The sequence below is a fragment of the Carcharhinus amblyrhynchos genome, chromosome 35, assembly GCF_965287045.1.
Source record: "Carcharhinus amblyrhynchos chromosome 35, sCarAmb.v2.hapA, whole genome shotgun sequence".
Lineage (NCBI taxonomy): Eukaryota > Metazoa > Chordata > Chondrichthyes > Carcharhiniformes > Carcharhinidae > Carcharhinus > Carcharhinus amblyrhynchos.
In genome coordinates this window covers 7,956,474-7,980,052 of record NC_137358.1, presented here as the reverse complement: position 1 = coordinate 7,980,052, position 23,579 = coordinate 7,956,474, and the positions used below count along the sequence as shown (strand labels likewise).

General features: G+C 50.4%; 1 protein-coding gene across 3 annotated transcripts in view; it reads left to right on the top strand.

Moving 5' to 3' along the window:
• Positions 1 to 23,579, top strand: part of LOC145361592 (proline-rich protein 12-like) — a 73,716-nt gene that overhangs the window by 32,236 nt on the left and 17,901 nt on the right. For 2 of the 3 annotated variants that reach the window (XM_080217438.1, XM_080217439.1), the window contains exons 3-10: positions 870 to 1,031; positions 4,795 to 8,342; positions 9,550 to 10,069; positions 11,607 to 11,917; positions 17,430 to 17,546; positions 17,854 to 18,111; positions 19,503 to 19,619; positions 22,437 to 22,570. In XM_080217438.1, coding sequence (XP_080073564.1) covers positions 870 to 1,031; positions 4,795 to 8,342; positions 9,550 to 10,069; positions 11,607 to 11,917; positions 17,430 to 17,546; positions 17,854 to 18,111; positions 19,503 to 19,619; positions 22,437 to 22,570 — 5,167 coding nt within the window. The remainder of the gene's footprint in view (positions 1 to 869; positions 1,032 to 4,794; positions 8,343 to 9,549; positions 10,070 to 11,606; positions 11,918 to 17,429; positions 17,547 to 17,853; positions 18,112 to 19,502; positions 19,620 to 22,436; positions 22,571 to 23,579) is intronic. The other variant, XM_080217440.1, reaches the window with a different exon arrangement.

Here is a 23,579-nt window from a genome sequence, read left to right as displayed (position 1 = left end):
GAGAGATATGGACCAAATGCGGGCAATTGGAATTAGCTTAGGGGTTTTAACAAAAAAGGGTGGCATGGACAAGTTGGGCCGAAGGGCCTGTTTCAATGCTGTAAATCTCTATAATTCTAAGAGGTGTCCAGGTGCTTATTTCTGCCTCAAAGTTGTTGAGGAAGGGGAGAGTTATGGGGGGGGGGGTGGGGGGGAAAGGCATGTCAACAGCCATGGCTCAGTGGGGCGCACTCCTGCCTCGGGTGGGTGTGGGTCGATGCTCTCATTTCACACTGGAGATTAGGCCACCTCTGCAATATAGCGTTGTCTGAGTGAGTGAGTTACAGCCTTTACAGAATAGAATCTCTACAGTGCAGAAAGAGGCAATTTGGCCCATCACGTCTGCATTGACTCCCCAACAGAACATCCCATCCAGGCAAACTCCCTGCCCAATCTCTATAACTCCAACATTTACTCTGCTACCCGTTCTCCCCCCACCACACACACACACACACACACACACACACACACACACACACACACACACACATATCTTTGGACACTAAGGGGCAATTTAGCATGGCCAATCCACCTAACCCGCACATCTTTGGACACTAGGGGACAATTTCACATGACCAATCCAACTAACGTGCACATCTTTAGACTGTGGGAGCAAACCGGAGCACCCGGAGAAAACCCATGCAGACACGGGGAGAACGTGCAAACCCAGGTCCCACAATATGAAACAGCAGTGCTGACTACTGTGCCGCCTCTTGAACCTGTGAAAGGCACGACATCAATGCCGATTCTCTCCTTCCTAAACACACCAATGAAAATGAAGCTGTGGTTTTTAAACCTGATGTTTTTTTTTCCTGTTTGTTCTGTCGTAGGCCTGTCGGGCCTGTTCGAGACTGGACTTCATCACGCCGGGAGCACCACACCAGACGCATCAGTCATGAACCTTATCTCTGCCCTGGAATCGCGGGCTCCGCAACCGGGACCCTCTGCCTCCTCCCTCCTCTCGCAGTTCCGAACTCCATCCTGGCAGACAGGTCAGTGAACCAACCTGGAGATGTTAGCTGTGTCTTTTCTCAGCACTTTCCGTCCCCTTTCCCACTCCAGTTAGTCAAGAGCAGGGTTGTCCAATAGGGGATCAGTTATCTCAATCATAAGAAAGAGTCAGTCTTATTTAAAATCTAGCCGCAAAATACGATATCTTAAATGCCCGTGATCCAAAATGGAACAGGAATGAGAAACAGGGACAGAGACACATTTCAACAGCATCTGAACAAATTTTACAAAAAGGTTATTTATTTCCTTCCTGTGACCCGTACATCGTTAGTAAAAGTTTAAAACGAATGAAAAAAACCAATTAATAGGCATTTGATCAAACAAAATGCGGATATGAGTGACCAAATGTCAGTGTGCAGGTGCAGCAAGTTCTCAGGAAGGAAGATCGTAGAAGCCCTACAGTACAAAAGGAGGCCATTTGGCCCGTCGAGACTGCACTGACCACAATCCCACCCAGGCCCTATCCCTGTAACCCCATGTATTTACCCTGCTAATCCCCCTGATAGTAGGGTCAATTCAGCATGGCCAATCCACCTAACCTGCACACCTTTGGACACTATGGGGCAATTTAGCATGGCTAATCCACCTAACTACACACCTTTGGACACTATGGGGTAAATTAACATGGCCAGCCCACCTAATCTGTACATCTTGGGTTGCTAAGGGCCAATTTAAGATAGCCAATCCATCTAACCTGTACTTCTTGGGACACTAAAGGACAATTTAGCCTGGCCAATCCATCTAAACCACACATCTTTGGACACTGAAAGGCAATTTAGCATGGCCAATCTACCTAACCTGCACATCTTTGGACACTAAGATGCCATTTAGCACAGCCAGTTCACCTAACCCACATATCTTTGGAATGTGCGACGAAACCGGAGCACCCGGAGGAAACCCACGCAGACATGGGGAGAACATGCAAACTCCACACAGTCAACCAAGGCCGGAATTGAACCTGGGTCCCTGGTGCTTTGAGACAGCAATGCTAACCCACTGTGCCACCTTGCTGCCCATGCATTGTTGGTGTTCTTTGCGACAGGAACAGAATATGAAAGTGCAGACGTATTTGCTGCAGCTGTACAGGGTTTGGGTATGGACGTTATCATGCACTTTTTCGGTCTTGTTATTTGGAAAAGATATAACTGTGTTCAAAGCGGTTCAGCGAAGGGAGTTTTGGGGGAAAATTTCTCAATGCCAAAACATTTCTAATTTATAAATCATATTTATAAAAAAAGTCTAAAAGATGGGCTGGTGCGGTGTTGTAAAGTTGAATCAGGCTGTCAAGTTTTAAATGCCTCCAGTGTCATTCCTCAGAACTCAAATATCATAAAGTCAAGGACTGACTATATTTGATTTTCTGTGGAGCGATGCAGAGGTGATACTGGTTTAGAAGTGTGTAGCAACCTCATTTACAGAGTTTTAAACTGTTCTTTAAAACATCATGTGGATATGCCGGCATTGGACTGGGGTAAACACAGTAAAAAGTCTGACAACACCAGGTTTAAGTCCAACCAATTTATCTAATAGTAAACTCACTAGCTTTCGAGGTTTCCCTCTCCTTCAGGTGAGTGGAGAGTTCTGGCCTCAGACAGAGCATATAAAGCTTTGCTTGAAGTCAACACCCAGGATTGACCAGTCAAGCACAGTGAGCATCGATCAGTTAGCAGACTGGAGAAAAACAAATTACTGCGGATGCTGGAATCTGAAACCAAAAGAGAAAATGCTGGAAAATCTCGGCAGGTCTGGCAGCATCTGTAAGGAGAGAAAAGAGCTGACATTTCGAGTCCAGACGACCCTTTGTCAAAGCTAAAAGGCATAGAAAGTGGGAGATGTTTATACTGTAGTGGGAGGAAGTGAAAGATGAGTGATAGCTACAGAAACCAGGGCAAATTTTACCCCTTTCCCACCCATTTCGCCCCACCACCCCCACATCTTGCCTTTGACAAGGTACTGCATGGTGGGTTGTTGCATAAGGTTAAATTTCAAGGGATCCAGAGTGAGGTATCTAAATGGGTACAAAATTGATGTGGAGATGCCGATGTTGGGCTGGGGTAAACACAATAAGCAGTCTCACAACACCAGGTTAAAGTCCAACAGGTTTATATGGTAGCAAAACCCACTAGCTTCCGGAGTGCTGCCCCTTCATCAGGTGAGTCATCTGATGAAGGGGCAGTGCTCCGAAATTTAGTGGGTTTTGTTACTAAATTAACCTGTTGGACTTTAACCTGGTGTTGTGAAACTTCTTACTGTATAAAATTGATGACAGAAGATGGTTGTAGAGAGTTGTTTTTCAAACTGGAGACCTGTGACCAGCAGTGTGCCTCAGGGTTTGGTGTTGGGTCCACTGTTATTTATATTAATGATTTGGATGAATTTAGGAGGCACGGTTAGTAAGTTTGCAGATGACACCAAGATTGGCGGCATAGTGGACAATGAGGAAGGTTATCTCAGATTGCAATCAATTGGGCCAGTGGGCTGAAAGATGGACGATGGAGTTTAATTTAGATAAATGAGAGGTGATGCATTTTGGTAGATCGAACCAGAGCAGGACTTACTCAGTTAATGGTAGGGCATTGGAGAGAGTTACAGAACAAAGAGATCTAGGGATACATGTTCGTAGCTCCTTGAAAGTGGAGTCATAGGTGGACAGAGTGGTGAAGAAGGCATTCAACATGCTTGGTTTCATTGGTCAGATCATTGAATTGGGATGTCTTGTTGAAGTTGTACAAGACATTGGTAAGGCCACACTTCAATAACTGTGGCAATTCTGGTCACCCTATTACAGAAAAGATATTATTAAACTAGAAAGATTGCAGGAAAGATTTACTAGGATGCTACCAGGACTTGATGGTTGGAGGTGTAAGGAGAGGCTGGATAGACTGTGACTTTTCTCTCTGGAGCATAGAAGGCTTAGGAGTGATCTTATAGATGTCTATAAAATAATGAGGGGCATAGATCAGCTAGACAGTCAATATCTTTTCCCAAAGTTAGCGGAGTCTAAAATTAGAGGGCACAGGTTTAAGGTGAGAGGGAGAGATACAAAAGGGTCCAGAGGGGTAATTCTTTCACACACAGGATGGTGAGTGTCTGGAACGAGCTGCCAGGGGTAGCAGTAGAGGTGGGCACATTTTGTCTTTTTAAAAAGCGTTTAGACAGTTACGAGCAAGATGGCTATTGAGGGTTATGGGCCAAACGCGGGCAATAATGACTAGCTTAGTTGCTTTAAAAAAAAGAGCGGCATGGACAGGTTGGGTCGAAGGGTCTGTTTCCATGCAGTAAACCTCTACATGACTCTCTCTTCATCTATCACATTTTACCCTCTGATTTCAGCTTCTCCGCCGTTTGGCCGTTCGCACCCTTTATTCTCTCTCTGTGCGCTGCCATTAGCAGCCTTTTCCCCTGGTTTCTGTGGTTATGACTCATCTTTCATTCCCTCTTCCTTTCTAAGTAATCTCCCACTTTCCATGCCTTTTAGCCTTTGACAGCGGGACATCTGGACTTGAAACGTCAGCTCTTCTCTCTCCTCGCAGATGCTGCCAGACCTGCTGAGGCTTTGCAGCGTTTTCTCTTTTGGTTTCAGTTAGCAGGCTCGTACATAATGGAACACAGAACAGTTGAAACTTTGAACAGTACAGATCTGTTGGACTGAATGGCCTGTTTCTTTGCTGTAAAATCTACATCAAATAATCTCTCTCTCTCTCTCTCTCTCTCTCTCTGTCTCTCTGTCTCTTGTCTTTGTAGCCATGCATACCCCGGGACCAGCGGAGCTGTTCATCTCTGGGGCCATTCCGGGATCTGGGACTTTTCCATCCTCATCTGCCCTCTCAGCCTATCAACATCCAGCTTCCTTCAGTGGGCGGAGTTTCCCAGTGACATCATCGCTGACGCTTCAGGATGCCACCTTCAGCCCGAGCTCCAACGGGCTGCTCTCGCCCCACGACCCCCTGCTTCACATCAAGTCTTCTCAGTCCAGCGTCCCGTCGTCGTTGACCTTTGACCGCCTGGGCAGCGCCGTTCTGGGCACGGGCCTGCCCTCCCAGAGCTCGGCCTACCGCACGGCGCAGGAATCGGCCTCCCGGCACCTGCAGTCGCAGTTCAACCTGCTCTCCTCGCCGCTGGGGCCCTCGGAGCAGGCCTCGCAGTTGTACAACACCTCGGTGTTCTCCAGCTCGCCGGCCTCCGGTATCGAGCGGGCCATCCCCCGGCAGGACAGCGTGATTAAGCACTACCAGCGGCCCTCCAGTGCCCAGGCCCAGCTGCCCGCCTCCCACCACTCCCTGCAGCACTACCTGAGCTGCGGCGGGAGTCACAGCTTCCAGCAGATGCCACGGCACTCCACCCTGTCCTGCAGTCCGCTGGGCGAACAGTCCCCCGTCAGCAGCGAGGGCAGCCAGAAGAGTTCGCAGGCCCGGGGCGAGCACTCGCAGAGCTACCGGCCCATCATCCAGTCTCCCGGCTACTCCTCCTCCTCCTCCTCCAAGTCCAAGAGCTACTCGGCCTCCCGGCAGGCCCAGAGGGCCACCGCCACCCCCAAGTGCCAAAGCATCTCCTCCAGCGGCCCGTCCCACAGCTACTCCTCCTCCACCCCCAAGGCCAGCTCGGTAATCTCCAGCCAGCCTCAGGCCTACTCACCGGGCCAGTCGCAGAGCCTGCTCAGCATGAGCCAGTCGCAGAGCTACAGCGTGACGCAGGCCCAGAACCTGGCAGCAGTCACCCAGTCCCCCGGCTACACCTCCAGCCAGTCCCAGGACCTGCCCGCCGTCAGCAAGGCCCAGAGTTACTCGGGCAGCCAGGCGCAGAGCTACTCGCCGGAGCAACTGCAGGGCCTCTCGTCTGTGGGCTCCATCCAGAGCTACAGCGTCCAGTCGGAGCCCCACTCGTCCGTCACTCAGGGCCAGAGCTACGGCCCGGCCCACTCGCAGGGCATGCCGGCTGCCAGCCCCTCTCTCAGCTACGCCACCGGCCACTCCCCCGCCCTCAGCTCCCACGGGCAGTCGATCGTCTATTCCTCGGCCAGCCACGTTCAAAGCCTGCCCGAGGCCAGCCCCTCCCAGATCATCCGGCCCCTGCAGTCACCGACGGGGAGCCGGTCCCAGAGCGTGGCCTCCCCCGGCCAGTCTCAGAAGTATCTGTCCTCCGTCTTGTCCCCGTCTTTCATCCAGTCGTCCCACTCGCAGAGCTTCCAGGCCTCGCAGCCGCCGCTGGAGCGGACCCCCTCCTACGGCAAGGCAAAGTCGGACTCGGACCTGCTGTCCTCGGAGCGGACGGAGGACGAGGACTTCCTCATCCAACACCTGCTGGACTCGCAGAGCCCGCCGCGGGTCTCCACCCAGAGCCTGGTGGAGTGCGAGGACCGGGCGCCCAAGAGCATTGTCTACGAGATGTCCAAGTCGGAGGAGAGGTACCACCTGCAGAGCGTGATCCGCACCAACTCGAGCCTGGACAGCCAGGTCCTGGAGATGTCCCTGCAAGGCCTCAAAGACAAGAAGAAGAGTGAGCGGCAGAAGGAGTACGGTCATGGCCGCTCCTCCTCCGACGCCTTGGTCACCTCAGTAGTGCACTACAGCCATCAGCCCAACAGCATTGACAGCCTAGCCCAAGACATCAAGAAGTCGGTAGACCACCTCCAGACGCCCCACATGGACGCCTCCAGCAAAGAGATCAACGCGGGCCACTCCTACCTGCAGAAGACCCCCGAGCAAGGCTCCCGGGCCCACCACCTGGCGTCGGAGGCCTCGCAGCTGGAGACACACGGCATCCTCCAGAACCCGCCCAGCTCCCAGCTGATGCTGGACACCTCGCCCGAGATGCAGCTGCCCCTGGCCCACCAGCCCCCCGGGCAGCAGTCGCAGCTGCTGCAGTCGGTGCTGACCCACACCCAGAGCCAGCTGCAGGCCCAGCAGCAGCGCAAGGTGCAGGCCCCGCTGGATGTGCACATGATGGAGTCGCAGCGCCTGCACTCGGAGGCCCCCTCGCCCCAGCTGCAGCTGCTGGAGGCCCACCTGCAGAGCCAGCAGCTGCAGGCCCACGTGCGGGCCCAGCCGATGGACGTCCACCCCCACCCGCCGCCGCCCCTGGACGCCCACCTGCTGGACTCCCACCAGATCCAGGCGGAGCCCCGGTCGCCGCAGCTGCAGGGGCAGCTCCAGGGGGAGCGCCACCCCGCCGAGGGCATGGAGGGCCTGCCCCAGGCCGAGGGCATGCAGTCGCAGGAGATGCAGGAGTTCCTGGAGCCCGACCTGCACCTGGAGAGCCACCTGTCCCAGACGGGCCAAGTCCAGCCCCAGCAGCACCTGCTCCCCGAATCCGGCGAGTCCCTGCAGCTGGATGCCCCCGAGCCCCCCCAGCAAGTCTCCCAACAGCAGCTGGAGGCCAAGGACCAGTTCAGCTCCGCCAGCCCCCAGAGCGCCAAGCAGAGGTTCGTCCCCCTCACCTCCATCTGCTTCCCGGACTCCCTCCTGCAGGACGAAGAGCGCAACTTCTTCCCGGGGATGGAGGACATGTTTTGTTCGGGGCCTTGCGGCAACGAGGAGTACAGCAAGCAGTCGTGCAGCGAGGAGGCTGGACAGGCCCTGGACCGCAGCAACGGCATGAAGTCCGGCTTTGAGATGATGCACTCGAACCAGAGCTTCCAGGGCTACTGCTCCTCGGACACGGCCAACAACCAGCAGAACGTGCACCTGGACCTTGACTCGGTGGCCATGAAGCCCGAGCTGCAGTCCACCGTCCAGACCGAGCACCTGGGCCTGACTCAGCCGAGCCACGGGCCCACAAGCGCCGACATCAAGTCGCCCCTGACCACAGCCAGCTTCTGCTCCATGAAGACCAAGAAGTTCCTCAAGACCTCCTCCCTGCACCTCCTGAAGAAGAAGGACTCGCCGCCCCAGCCGCCCAAGAAGAACTACGCCCAGGAGTACGAGTTCGAGGACGAGGAGAAGGAGGACGTGCCCGCCGACATCCGCCTCAACAACCGCCGGCTCCCCGACCTCCTGCCGGACCTGATCTCCAGCTGCCGCACCAGGACCAGCATCAGCCCCGTCTCCGACATCGACTTCTGTTCCGGCAACAACCCGAACGGGGGCAAGAAGAAAAGCAAGCGGGCCTCCAAGCCCAAGGAGAAGGGGCCCCCGCGGCCGAGGGGTCGGCCGAGAATCCGGCCCCTCGAGCCGCCGCAGGGCGTGGCGCCGGACGGCCCCAAGAAGAGGGGTCGCGGCCGGGGGAGGGGCAAGAAGATTCCGGAGAACGAAAGCGAGGGCTTCAAAATGGAAAAGCAAGTGAAGGCGGCCAAGGTAAAGGGGCGCTTTTCCCTTATTCCCCCTGATTATTGAAGGAACTGTGAGTTGGGAAATTTCACGGGAGTTAGCTTTGTGGGAAAACAGCCGGTGGTTAGAGAAAAATTTTACCACATAAACATGGAAACTAGAAGCAGGAGGAGGCCATTCGGCCCTTTGACCCTGCTGCACCATTCATTTTGATCATGGCTGATCATCAAACTGAATAACCTGACTCCACCTCCCTCGATCCCTTTAACCCCAAGAGCCACATCTGATTCTGTCTCGGAGTCGCACAATGTTTTGACCTAACCTACTTTTTGTGGGAGTGATTTCCACACATTCACCACCCTCTGGGGCAAAAACCTCTCCTCACCTCAGTCCTAAAAGGTTTACCCCTTATCCTCAAACGGCGACGCCTAGTTCTGGACTCCTCCCCCCCCACCATCAGGAATGTTTCTTTCTGAATCTAGCCTGTGTTAGAATTTTATAAGTTTCTATGAGATCCCCTCTCGCTCTTCTAAACTCCAGTGAATATAATCTTAACCGACTCAGGCTCTCCTCATGTGACAGACCTGCCATCCCAGGAATCAACCTGGCAAACCTTGGCTGTACTCCCTCTCTAACAAGGACATCCTTCCTCAGATAAGGACACCAAAACTGCACCCAATACTCCAGGTGTGGCCCAATGCCCTACACAATTGCAGCAAAACATCCCTATCCCTGTTTTCAAATCCTCTCGCTATATGAGGGCCAACATACCATTTGCCGCCTTTACTGCCCCGCTGTACCCGCGCGCTTACTTTCAGCGACTGAAGGGCTAGTTGGCCTACTCCTGCTCCTATTTCTTATGTTCTTATGATGCACGAGGGCTCCAAGGTCTCGTTGAGTATCCACCTCCCTCAATTTACACCCATTTCAAGTAATAATCTGCCTTCCTATTATTGCTACCAAAGCGGATAACCTCACATTTATCCACATTATACTGCATTTGCCATGCAGATGCCCAACCCCTCAGCCTGTCCAAATCCTCCGCACAGCTCACCCTACTTGTGACACGAATAAATAAACTTTAAACTTGGCGCCAGCCCATCATTAAATTTGAACTATTCTGTTTTTCCTCCTTGTGTTTGTCATTGATAATCTTTTGTGTCACCTTGATTTAAAAGTTAATAATAACAACACGGCTGTGTGTGCTTGTGATTTCCCCCCCCCTCCCTTAAAGGGCAAGGTTCAAGGGTCAAAGGCAACTGACCTTCTACCCATCGAGGCTCCGGAGTCTCTCCCAGCGGAAAGCGCCTTGGAGAACAGTCAAACCCAAGAAAAGATCAAGAAGAAAATCAAAGAGGTTGAGGAGAAGCAGCCGGAGATGAAATCCGGATTTATGGCTTCGTTCCTGGACTTCCTGAAGTCGGGAAAGCGGCAGCAGCTGCCGGCCACGACCTCCAGCCCGCAGAAGGGACGGCCGTCGTCGGTCATCAACCAGCCCTCGCAGGCCTCCTTCGGCCTGGCGCAGTCCATGCTGTCGGGGCCGCTGGACGCCTCGGAGAGCGACAGCCTCATGAGCTGCGCCAGCCCCTGCAAGCGGTTCGACGACGACCTCAAGAAGAACCTGGAGACCCTGCCGTCCTTCTCCTCCGACGAAGAGGATTCCGTCAGCAAGAACCAGGACCTGCAGAAGAGCATCACCTCCGCCATCTCTGCCCTCTACGACCCAATGGATCGCAAGGAGAACGACAGTACAGGTACAGAGGTCTGACTGGTCAGGGGATTGCATGGGTGGAGCATGGATACCACTGTGGACCAGCTGGGCCGAATGGCCTGCTTCTGAGCTCCCAGTTCTCTGTGGGACACCGCACTCCAATTGGAGTGCGACCTTGTAGTTGGGGGACTGGAGGTTTCACTGGTTGTAATCCAAGCCGGGGGATGGGTTTTGCTGTGGCACGCAATGAATACGGGAAGACAAAGCAGGGAGGAGCGCGCGCCCATAAGGAGCCCCCCCTCCTCCCCTCCCCCAACACTGCACGCATTCGCAGTTGAGAAAACTGCTGGTACAAACCAAAAATGATTAAAAAAAAATTCTTCTCCCAAAGAGTAGTGAGAATTAGAGCTCATTACCGCAGGGCGTGGTTGAAGCGAATATTATGGATGTATTTAAAGGGGAACTGGACAAATACTTGAGGGAGAAGGGATTAGAAGGTAACACTGGGTGGCACAGTGGTTAGCACTGCTGCCTCAAAGAGTCAGGGACCCAGGTTCGATTCCAGCCTCGGGTCATTGTCTGTGTGGAGTTTGCACATTCTCCCCGTGTCTGTATGGGCTTCCTCCGGGTGCTCTGGTTTCCTCCCATGGTCTGAAAGAGTTGTAGGTTAAGGGGAATGGCTGTGCTAAATTGCCCCTTAGTGTCCAAAAGTGTGTAGGCCAGCTGGAATGGCCATGTTAAATTGCCCCTTAGTGTCCAAAGACTTGCAGGTTAGTTGGTTTGCATGGTGGTACAATGGTTAGCACTGTTGCCTCACGGTGCCAAGGACCCGGGTTTGAGACCTGGCTTGAGTCACTGTCTGTGTGGAGTATGCATATTCTCCCCATGTCTGCGTGGGTTTCCTCCAGGTGCTGCGGTGTCCTCTCACAGCCCAAACGAAGTACTAGTTAGGTGCGTTGGCTATGCTAAATAAACTTTCCCTCAGTGTACCCGAACAGGTGCTGGAGTGTGGCGACTGGGGGATTTTCACAGTAACTTCATTGCAGTGTTAATGTAAGCCTACTTGTGACACTAACATTGCAGTGTTAATGTAAGCCTATTTGTGACACTAATAAATAAACTTGACTTTAAGTTAGTGTCCAAAGAAGTGTAGATTAGGTAAATTGTCCATGCTAAATTGCCTTGTAGTGTCCAAAGATATGTAAATGAGGTGGATTAGCCATGCTGAATTGCCCCTTAGTGTCTAAAGATATGCAGGTTAGGTGGATTGGTCATGCTAAATGCTTAGGGTTATGGGGGTAGCGGGGGACGGACGGACGGGGTGCCTGGGTGGGATGCTCCTTCGGAGAGTCAGTGCAAACTCGATGGGCTGGATGGCCTCTTTCTGCATTGTAGGGATTCTATAATAGATTTAGATTAGGAAAGCTGGGGGAGGTTGAAGTGGAGCATTGGCATAGATTAATTGGGCTGCCCGGCCTGTTTGTGCATCCTATAATTGGTTTACTTCAAAGAAAAGCAGGGGAGGGTAGGCCACTCCGTTGATCTGACTCCATCCAATCGACCTGTGTTGCTTTTGCCAGAAAACATGGCTGTGGAAGACAAGGAAGTGAGCACTTCACCTTCTGAGGCCTCCCAGCCGGAACAGGCCGCTGCCCCATCCCCGGTCTCGCCTAAAGAGCCCGTCCCAGAAGACGAGCCCTCTCCTGCCCCCGAGTCCCCAGCGCAGCCCGAAGAGAAGGAGGCGCCTTCCCCGGTCAAGCTGGCCAAGAAGCAGGACTCAGTGGCCATTTGCGGAGAGACGGATGAAGATGATGAGGAGAGCGGCGGAGAAGGTGCCATCCGGAAGTGGGACGAGTTTGTCATCAAAATCGACGACATCAAAGAACTTAAGGTAACAAGACTATTTTCACCCACATTTTAACATGAAGTGCACCCATCAATCTGGCGTTGCTGGTTCCGCCTAGTGGCCATTCCTGATGACATCATTAATTTTTTAAAAATTCATTCATGGGATGTGGATATCCCTGGCCGGGCCAGCCTTCGTCACCCATTCCTGAGCACATTGGAGTCGTACGTAGGCCAGGCCAGGTAAGGATGGCAGATTTCCTTCCCTAAAGGGCACAAATGATCCCAGATGGGTTTTATGACAATTGGCAATGGTTTTATGGCCATCGTTTGGACAGCACAGTGGTTGGCACTGCTGTTTCACAGCATCGGACTCAATGGACCGAAAGGTCTATGTGGCACAGTGGGTTAGCACTGCTGCCTCACAGCGCCTGGGACCCGGGTTCGCTTCCCGGCTCGGGTCACTGTCTGTGTGGAGTTTGCACGTTCTCCCCATGTCTGTGTGGGTTTCCTCCAGGTGTTCAGGTTTCCTCCCACAGTCCAAATCCGTTCTGGTTAGGGTGTATCAGCTGTGCCAAGTTCTCCCTCAGTGTACCCGAACAAGCGCCTGAGTGTGGCGACTAGGGGGTTTTCACAGTAACTTCTTTGCAGTGTTAATGTCGTATTTGTGACATTAATAAATAAACATTAAATTTTATATGAAATTTGGGAAGTTTCCAACTGCGGACACGTTGTTATTTTCTCAAATTTAAAAACCAAAGCAAGCTCATCTCTCTCTCTCTCTCTCTCGAGATCTCACTGGAGGATGACCAAGAGCAAGAGGGATGTTTTTTCAGTTTGAAGTTTAAAGTTTATTTATTAGTGTCACAAGTAGGCTTACATTAACACCACAATGGAGTTTCTGTGAAAATCCCGTAGTTACCACACAACAGCACCTGTTTGGGTACACCGAGGGAGAATTTAGCATGGCCAATGCACCTAACCAGCGTGTGTTTCGGACTGTGGGGGGAAACCGGAGCACCCAGAGGAAACCTACACAGACATGGGGAGAATGTGCAGGCTCCGCACAGATGATGACCCGAGCTGGGAATCAAACCTGGGACCCGGGTGCTGTGAGGCAGCAATGGAGAACCCCAAGGTGCTCGTGTGGGGATGGCTCCTGAGAATTGAACTCGATCTTAATGAAGGGGACACGAGAGGCTGTAGTTGGAGATGTGAAGAGACTGTGAGGCTTGGAGAGGTTACAGAGGAAGGGGGGAGCTGAGATCCCAAAGGAATTTAAGCACAATTTGACACTGAGGCATTTGGGTGCTGCTCAGTGAGTGAGGAGGGGAGTGATGAGTGATTAGAAGTTCTATATAGGGATGGCATGGTGGCACAGTGGTTAGCACTGCTGCCCTACAGCACTAGGGATCTGGGTTCAGTTCTGGCCTCAGGTCACTGTGTGAAATCTGCATGTTCTCCCTGTGTGTGTGTGTGTGTGTGTGTGTGTGTGTGTGTGTGTGTGTGTGTGTGTGTGGGTTTCCTCCCACAGTTGGGGTCACTGTCTGTTTGCAATTTGCACGTTCCCCCCATGTCTGCGTGGGTTTCCTGCAGGTGCTCCGGTTTCCTCCCACAGTCCAGAGATGTGTGGGTTAAGTTGATTGGCTATGCAATATTGACCCTAGTGTCAGCGGGATTAACAAGATAAGTATATGGGGTTACAGGAATAGGGCCTGGGTGAAGTTGTAGTTGGTGCAGACTTGATGGGCCAAATGGCCTCCTCCTGCATTGTCGGGATTCTATGATTCTATAATCTGAGATTAAAATGTACAATTTACTTTTGTGCAGAAATGGGTGTTAACTCTTGAATCCTCAGCCCAGTTACCTAGAGAGAAATCTCAAATAGGTAGATATGTTTCTGAACCTAGTAATGGCGATGTCCACTCATAACAGGGAAAAAAAAAACAAGAGTTCATATCCCACCACAGGCAGTTTGAGAATTTGAATGAAATGTAAATTAACTTGTAAATCTTAAAAATAAGAGTTGGTATTAGTCAAAGCAACGATGAAGCTATTGAATTATTCATTTGAAAATTAAGCATAGGGATTAGATGACAGGATGATTTGAATGTGACCTCTTAAATAATAATCAGAATTAAAAATCGCCACACACTCTCTTATTCACTCATTCCAAAAGTAATCAACTGGGTCTCGATTACTAGTCCAGAACCAAAATCACCAAGCTGCCTTACCCCTGTAGTTTTAGAGGAGAAAAGGCATCTTTCTCAGACAGAGATGGTTGCACAGAAATGTAACAAGGATGTTAGAAGTTACAAAAACATTTTGAGTAAATGGGGAGAAAGGGTTTTCCCCTGGTTGGCGCGTCAGTAATGAGAGGTTTGAGATAATTGAGCAAAGAACTGGTGGACTGGTGCACACATATAGTAATAATTAGGGGTGGCGTGGTGGCACAGTGGTAGCACTACTGCCTCACAATGCCAAAGAACCAGATTCGATTCCACCCTTGGGTCACTGTCTGTGTGGAGTTTGCATGTTCACCCGTGTCTGCGTGGGTTTCCTCCGGGCGCTCCGGTTTCCTCCCACACTCCAAAGATGTGCAGATTAGGGAGATTGGCCATGCTAAATTGCATCGTTGTGTCCAAAGATGTGCGAGTTAGGTTGATTGGCCGTACTAAAAATTGCCCCTTAGAGTCTGAGATGTGTAGGTTAGAGAGATTAGCGGGTAAATATGTAGGGATATGGGGCTGGGGTCTGGTTGGGATTGTGGTTGGTGCAGACTTGATGGGCCAAATGGCCTCTTTCTGCACTGTAGGGTTCCTATGATTCTACGATCAAATTCAATATCCTGATATCTCATTTCCACCCAGGTCCCTTTTGATCCCTTTAGCCCCCGGGAGCTATATCTTTGGCCTCAGCTACTTGCTGTGGTAGTTGGCGATTGCCTGTAAACCAAGACTAGTTTGAGGTGGATGTTGCTGTAGGTTGTTGGTAGCTTGTGAAAGAAAGTTAGTTAGAAGTGGATGTTGCGGTATGGTGGTTGCATGTCGATCCCCAGCTCCCGTTCTTGAGCAGAGGCCCAAATGAAATGCCACAAAAGAAATAGGAAACAGCCTTCTTCCTTTTGTATATAACCAGTGTTAGATTATGATGTAAGAACATAAGAAATAGGAGCAGGAGTAGGCCCTCTGGCCCCTCGAGCCTGCTCCGCCATTCAATAAGATCATGACTGATCTGATAGTGGGTTCAGTTCCACTTACCTGCCTGCTCCCCTTAATTTCCTTATTGGTTAAAAATCTATCTATCTGTGACTTAAACACATTTAACAAGGTAGCCTCTACTGCTTCAATGGGCAGAGAATTCCAAAGATTCACCGTCCTCTGGGAGAAGAAGTTCCTCCTCAACTCTGTTCTAAATCGACTCCCCTGTATTTTGAGGCTGAGCCCCCTAGTTCTTGTTTCCATTCTAAGTGGAAATAACCTTGCTGCTTCTAGCCCCTTCATTATCTTAAGTCTGTACCTCTCAACCTTCTAAACTCCAATGAGTACAGACCCAAATACGTTTCACGGGATCTGGTGGCTATATCATTGGACAAATAATTCCACACATTCACCACTCTCTCTGGCTGAAGAAATTTCTCCTCACCTCAGGTTTCCCCCTTACCCTCAAACTCTGCCCCAGTGTTTGGACTCCCCATCATCGGGAACATTCTTTCTGAATCTACCCACTTCTTGGCCTTTTGGCTAAGATCAAGTGTAGTATTGACATGCGGTGCTTGGTTTAAGTCATTAGGTTACGTCTTAGCTTCATTTGAAGCAATTTTTAAAAGCGGTATCTCGGCCTTTTGGCTAAGATGCAAATGAGATCAAGCCTTGGAGGGGGAGCTATGCCTGCTCCGATCAGCTTGGATCATTTAGATCGAGCCCTGTCTTGTCAGCTTGGATCGGGAATGTCTCAACTTGTTGAGACCCCGAATTGGACTTGATTGGATCGAATTGGAATAAAAACAAATGAAAACCCTGTTAGAATTTTATAAGTTTCACTGAGAAACCCCCTCACTCTTCTAAACTCCAGTGAATACAATCCTAACCGACTTAGTCTCTCCTCATTTGACAGACCTGCCATCCCAGGAGTCCATCAAATGTCATAATTTTTTAAAAATTCTTTGGGATTTGGTCATTGTTGGCAAGATGAGCATTTGATGCTCATTTCTAATTGTCTTTGAATGGAATGGCTTGCTAAGCCAACTCAGAGGGCAGTGAGGAGTCTGTGGCTCTGGAGTCACATGTAGGCCAAACCGGGTAAGGACAGCAGATTTCCTTCCCCCAAGGACATGAACCAGATGGGTTTTTGTTTAACAGTGATTTGAGGATTAGTTTCATAGTCAATGTTGCAAATTTGGAGCAGCACGGTGGCACAGTGGTTAGCACTGCTGCCTCACAGCGTCAGGGACCCGGGTTCGATTCCTGGCTAGGGTCACCATCTGTGTGGAGTCTGCACGTTCTCCCCGTGTCTGCATGGGTTTCCTCCGGGGGCTCCGGTTTCCTCCCACAGTCCGCTGGTTAGAGTGCATTGGCCATGATAAATTCTCCCTCAGTGTACCCGAACAGGTGCTGGAGTGTGGCGACTGGGGGATTTTCAGTCATTTCATTGCAGTGTTAATGTAAGCTGACTTGTGACTAATAAATAAACTTTTTTAAAAATAGACAGGTTTCCAATTCCATGTCTGATCAATTGAATTTAAATTCCACCAGCTGCCATGGCAGGGATATGAACCCATGTGTCCTATTACCAGCCCAGTGACGTTAATCACCAATACCTGCCCTGCGACACCTGGTGGTTAGAAATAAAATTGCAATGAGTATTATGTGGATCGGAGTGTGGACTAATTGGAAAGTTGAAAGTTCATCTATTGGTGTCTTAAGTAGACTTAAATTAACACTGCAATGAAGCTACTGTGAAAATCCCCTAGTCGCTGCACTCTGGCGCCTGTTTGGGTATACCGAAGGAGAATTTAGCATGGCCAATCCACCTAACCAGCCATTTTCGGACTGTGGGAGGAAGCCGGAGTGCTCAGAGGAAACCCATGCAGACACGGGAAGAATGTGCAGACTCCACGCAGACAGTGACCCAAGCCGGGAATTGAACCTGGGTCCCTGGCGCCGTGAGGCAGCAGTGCTAAACCATTGTGCTACTGTGCTGCTCTTGCCAGCATAGCTTTGAAGGGCTGAATGGCCTGTTCCTGTCCTGAATCATTTTATGATCCAATCATTATATATGTGAGACTGTTGCTGCACTTTGAGTCTAGTCTGGTGTAGAGTCCATGGTGTCATTGTCTGCTTTTGCCCTGTCGTGTGTAGTGTTAGCAGCTCTTCAATAAACCTGTTGTTACTTTCGCCTAACCCTACACGCTAAAACTTCACATTCTGTTATCCTACAAACGCAGTACACAACACCAGTATCAGTCATATGGAGGGCTTTGTCTGTTGCGTGGAGTTTGATGTCACTTGCCTGATTTTTGATGTGGCTAACTGCTGGATCTACCTCCTGTTTCACAGCTCGCCATGCAGGCGGGAAGCGAACCTCCGCCAATCTGGCGGGTCCAGAAAGCCTCGCTGCAGCAGTTTATACCCGAGGTGCGAGATGGCCAGCGCCACTTCTCCTCCAGCGGTCAGGTAAGCTTATCCCTCGAGCTTACGTTTGCCCTCCACCCCATGCACTTGCTCCCGCCTCCCCCACCTCGCTCGCTCACCTCCCCCCGCCCCCTCGCCCCCTGGCTCTCGACCCTGCTTGCCCCCTCTCCCTCACGCTTGCCCCAGCACACTGGGAGGCGTGTTCCTACGCACCTGCTGCCCTTGCCATTGACGGTTGCAGAGGAGCTCTGGGGTTTTGGGAGGTGACAGTTGCGTTATTGTCTTTCCCGTTGCCGCGGTGAGCTCATTTTGAAAATGGCCAAAACGTTCTCCTCCTCTCCCCCACTAGTACATCGAGTATCCGGATGAGGTGAAGACCAACTACCAGCGTCTCTACGTGAAGTTTCTGGAGAATGTGGACAAGAAGGACTACGTGCGTATCTGCTCCAAGAAGCCCTGGCACAGGCCTCTGCATTTGGCCAAGAAGCAGGAGTCAGTCGCCATCTCCGGGGAGACGGATGAAGACGATGAAGAGAGCGGCGGTGAAGGGGTGTTCCGGGAACGCGACGAGTTCGTCGTGAAAATCGATGACATCAAGGCACTCAAGGTAAAAGAAAACCTCCTGGTTAAACAGCAGCGTGTGCCCTTAACCCGGGAAAAAGTGTCCCCAAGGACGGCACGGTTGTTAGCACTGCTGCCTCACAGTGCCAGGGACCCGGGTTCAATCACGAGCTTGTGTCACTGTCCTGTGTGGAGTCTGCACATTCTGCCTGTGTCTGCGTGGGTTTCCTCCCAGGTGCTCTGGTTTCTACCCACAGTCCAAAGATGTGCAGGTTCGGTGGATTTGCCATGCTAAATTGCCCCATGGTGTCATTGGGACTAGCTAAGGTAAGTGCATGGGGTTACAGGATAGGACCTAGGTGGGATTGTGATCGATGCAGGCTCGAATGGCCGCCTTTGATCTGTAGGGTTTCTAAGATGGGCAGCAGACACCGAAGGAATTATGAGGACAAATGGCGCTAAGTGTGGTCAAAGGGGAACTACCTTGAAGAACAATTTAGAGGCAGAGAAGCTTAGGGTGTGGATTGACTGTCAATGGTGTGGCAACGTCAACTTATGCATCTGCAAAGTGACATGAATGAGGCGTTGCCAATGACTCAAAGTGATAGTCTGGGAGAGATTGCAGAGAGGGAGGGGGAAGGGATATGAAGACAGATGAGAAATTTAAGCTCCAGTTGTTGCTGGGCCAGGGACATAATTTTTAACCCAATGGTGGCACAGTGCTTAGCACTGCTGCCTCACAGCGTCAGGGACCCAGATTCGATTCCTGGCTTCGGTCACTGTCTGTGCGGAGTCTGCACATTCTCCCCGTGTCTGCGTGGGTTTCTTCCGGGTGCTCCGGTTTCCTCCCACATTCCAACGATGTGCTGGTTAGGTTGATTGGCTGTGCTAAATTGCCCCTTAGTGTCAGGAGATGGGTAGGATAGAGGGTTGAGCGGAGTGAATATGTGGGGTGATGGGGATAGGACCTGGGTGGGATTGTGGTCAGTGCAGACACAATGGGCTGGATGGCTGCCTCCAGTACTATAGAGTTTCTACGAATCTAAACTGAACTGAACTTGAACACGTAATTGGACAGTCTAAACCCAAATATATTTCAACTCTTATCTTGTTATTGGAAGTGTTTTTCGCATGCTGTCTCTGTCTAGAAAAACAGTCTCTGCAGCTGCTGTTATGCTGTTGTTTGCCTGCATTGTGTACCCTTCAGGAATGCAGTCAATTTCTAGCTAACCCAGCATGCCTTCTGATTCTTTTATGTAGTTAAGGTAGGTACAGTTGTAAAGTGTAGCGTAGTTAATCCTTACAAATGTAATGTGTACATGGGCAGAGATATCTTAAAATGAGATTTTGAAGCAAACAGGACTACATGTACATGGGATCCCTTGCGCCTGAACAGCGATTGATGCTGCCTTGTGTTGCTGTTTTTTTTCCCCACAGCTTGCCATGCAGGCGGGACGGGAACCTCCTCCCATCTGGCGAGTCCAGAAAGCCTTGCTACAGAAATTCACCCCGGAGATCAGAGACGGACAACGGCAGTTCTGCGCAACCAGCAAAGTAAGAGCACCGGGAAGGGGAGGAAGAAAAAGCTTGCATTTATATAGCGCCTTGCCTGACCTCAGCATGTCCCCAAGTGCCAACAAAAAAAATACTTTCAGAGTGCAGTTGCCTTCATAATATTGGAAACATGGCAGCCAATGTACGCACAGCAAACTCCCACAAAAAGCAGCAATGTGACAGGACTGGATAATCTTGTTATTAAACATTGAAGATAGGAGCAGGAATAGGCCATTTGATCCTTCGAGCCATTCATTACGATCATGGCTGATCATCCAACTCAAATGTCTAATCCTGCTTTCACCCCATAACCCTTGATCCCGTTGGCTCTAAGTGCTACATCTAGCCACCTCTTGAATACATTCAAGGTTTTGCCATCAACTTCTTCCTGTGGTGATGAATTCCACAGGCTCACCACTCTTTGGGTGAAGAAATGTCTCCTCACCTCCATCCTAAATGGTCTACCCTGAATCCTCAGGCTGTGACCCCTAGTTTTGGACTCCCCCACCATCGGGAATATCCTCCCTGCATCTACCTTGTCTAGTCCTATTAGAATTTTATAAGTCTCTATGAGATCCCCCTTCATTTGTCTGAACTCCAGTGAAAACAGTGCTAACCTAGTCCATCTCGCCTCATATATCAGTCCCGCCATCCCTGGAATCAGCCTGGTAAACCTTCGCTGCACTCCCTCGAGAGCAAGAACGTTCTTCCTCATTATTAAGATATTGAATGGGCAATCGACATTAACCAGGACTCCACCGCTTATTTTCAAAGTAGGGCACCACAGGGGAGTGCTCACCAGAGAGTGTGGTTTAATACCATGGCGCAGTGGTTAGCACTGTTGCCCTCATGGTGCCAAGGACCCAGGTTCGATTCCAGCCTTGGTTGTGTAGCCTGCATGTTCTCCACATGTCTGCGTGGGTTTCCGCCAGATGCTCCGGTTTCCTCCCACAGTCCAAAGGCGTGTGGGTTAGGGGGATTGGCCATGCTAAATTGGCCCTTAGCGTCCAAAGATGTGTGGACACAGTAAGAAGTCTCACAACACCAGGTTCAAGTCCAACAGGCTTATCTGGAATCACGAGCTGTTGGAGCACTGCTCCTTCGTCAGGTGAGTGGCTACTGACCTGATGAAGGAGACTCACCTGATGAAGAAGCAGCGCTCTGAAAGCTCGTGATTCCAACTAAACCTGTTGGACTTGAACCTGGTGTTGTGAGGCTTCTTACTGTGCCACCCCAGTCCAATGCCGGCACCTCCACATCAAAGATGTTTGGGTTAGGGGGATTAGCAGGGTAAACGCAGGGTGTTATAGGGAAAGGGCATTGGGGAGGTAGGATATGGGTAATATGCTGTATCAGAGAGTTGGTGCAGATGTGATATGCAGAATGGCCTCTTTCTACACTATAGGGATTCTATGTGGGGAAGCAATGGCGTAGTGGTATTTTCACCGGACTAGTAATCCAAAGGCCCAGGGTAACGCTCTGAGGACCCAGATTCAAATCTCACCTCGTCAAATAGTGAAATTTGAATTCAGTAAAAATCTAGAATTAAAAGTCTAATGTTGACGTGGATTGTTGTAAAAACCCATCTGTTTCACTAATGTCCCTTTTAAAGAAAGAAATCCTTACCTGGCCTACATCTGACTCCAGATCCACAGCAATGTGGTTGACTCTTAACTGCCCTCTGTTCAAGGACAATTAGAGATGGGCCCAGCCAACAATGTCCACATCTCATGAATAAATTAACTAAAAGAGATTCCATGATCTCATCCCAAAGACGCCAGTGCAAGTTCTGCAGTGGTGGTTTCAGCCTAGATCTTTGTACTCCAGCCTCTAGACAGGGACTTGAACCTGTCACCTCCTGACTTAGGGATTGAGTGTTACCATCTGAGCCTCGCCTGTCTCACAAACCACACAGCTACCACAAGGCAACTTGCGATGGGCAATAAATGCCACATTCTGAAGAATAATTCTTCTTTCTTTTAAAAACAAATGTAGCCAAAGATACTTGGAAGCAGGTTGCAGTCAAAGAACTTTTTTTTTCTTTTGATTATTCTTTCACAGGGTGGGGATGTCACTGATATCCCTAATTGCCCTTGAACTCAAGAGCTTACTAGGTCATATCACAGCGGCAGTTGAGAGTCAACCACATTGCTGTGGGTCTGGAGCCGCATGTAGACCAGACCGGGTACAGACGGCAGATTTCCTTCCCTAAAGGGCATTAGTGAACCAGATGAGTTTTTCCAACAATCAATAATGGTTTCATGGTCACCAGTGGATTCTTAATTTCAGATTTCTTTGTATTGAATTCAAATTCTATCATCTGCCGTGGCAGGATTCGAACTTCGGTCCCCAGAACATTCGCTGAGTTTCTAGGTTAATAGTCTAGCGATAATACCACTAGGCCACCATCTTCTGGAGTGGGTCTGGAGTCACACATAGGCCAGACCGGGTAAGGATGGCAGATTTCCTTCTCGATAGAGCTTTGATGAAAGGGGTGGGCTTTTCCAACAATTGATCATTTCGTGATCACCATTACGAATGGGAATTTATTAATCGAATTTAAATTCCACCAGCTGCCATGGTGGGATTTGAACCCATGTCCCCCAGAGCATTAGTTCTGCTCTCTCCGCTGATGCTGTCAGTCCTACTGTTTGGTAATTTTCCAAAATTGGTTCCAGGCCCTTCACCCCTCCAAATAACTGTAGACACTGCACACCATGAGGTGGTGTTGGGTGTCCATTCAAACATCCTTCCATTGACAGTTACTAAGCAACAGGCAGGTTCCCAGGCCTAATGTTCTGTCATTTCCTGTTCCAGTATCTTGGGTACTTTGGCCATGCGAAGAATGAATACCAGCGGCTCTACGTCAAGTTCCTGGAGAACGTCAACAAGAAGGACTACGTCCGTGTTTGCTCCAAGAAACCTTGGCACAGGCCGCAGCAATCTTTGAGGTACAGGCATCACATCACGCTTGGCTTGGCAGTTTTTCATGCTTCCTCCTTTAAAAAGAACGGTTATAAGATTGTTTGGAAACAGTAACGGGTCTGTGGATGGTAGACCCCTCATGGTCACTAGGCCTACAAGATCATGTGGGAGTTAATGGCCTTGATCAGAGTCTGAGAGGGTCACGCCATGGGACCTTAATTGGAGTGGCCAGGCCACACATTCTAGTCACCCCTTTAAAAGAGGGGACCCTTGCTGACCTTGCCTCTGTGAGGAAGAAAAATTAACTGAATCTCTACAGCATTTTGCAAGGCCACCCTGACATCTCAAAGCTCTTTACAGTCAATGAAGTACTTTTTGAAGTGTAGTCACTGTTGTAATGTAGGAAACGCAGCAGCTAATTTGTTCACAGCAAGATCCCGCAAATAGCAATGCAGTAACGACCAGATAATTTGTTTCTGCAATTTTGATTGAGGGCTAGTGGAGCGGCACGGAGGCACAGTGGAGGCAGTGCTGCCTCATAGCGCTAGGGACCCGGGTTCGATTCCTGGTTTGGGTCACTGTACGTGTGGACTTTGCACGTTCTCTCCGTGTCTGCGTGGGCTTCCTCCCACAGTCCAAAGGTGTGTGGGTTAGGTGGATTGGCCATGCTAAATTGCCCCATTAGTGTCCAAAGACATGCAGGTTAGGTGGATTGGCCATGCTAAATTGCCCCCTTGGTGTCCAAAGATGTTTAAGTTATAGGAATAGGGCAGGGGACGGGCCTGGGTATGATGCTTTGTCGGAGAATCACTGCAGACTAGATGGGCCGAATGCACTGCAGGGATTCTAGGATTCTTTAATAGACGTTGTTCAGACATCGGAGAAAACTCCCCTGCTCTTCTCCTGTGTCTTCTTACAGACACCGTAGCAGGCAGATGAGGGCCTGTTTTAACCCAATGATGGCACCTCTGACAGGGCAGCAATCGCTTGGGCTACGTTGGAGTGCCAGCCTCGGTTTCTGTACTCAAGCCCTGG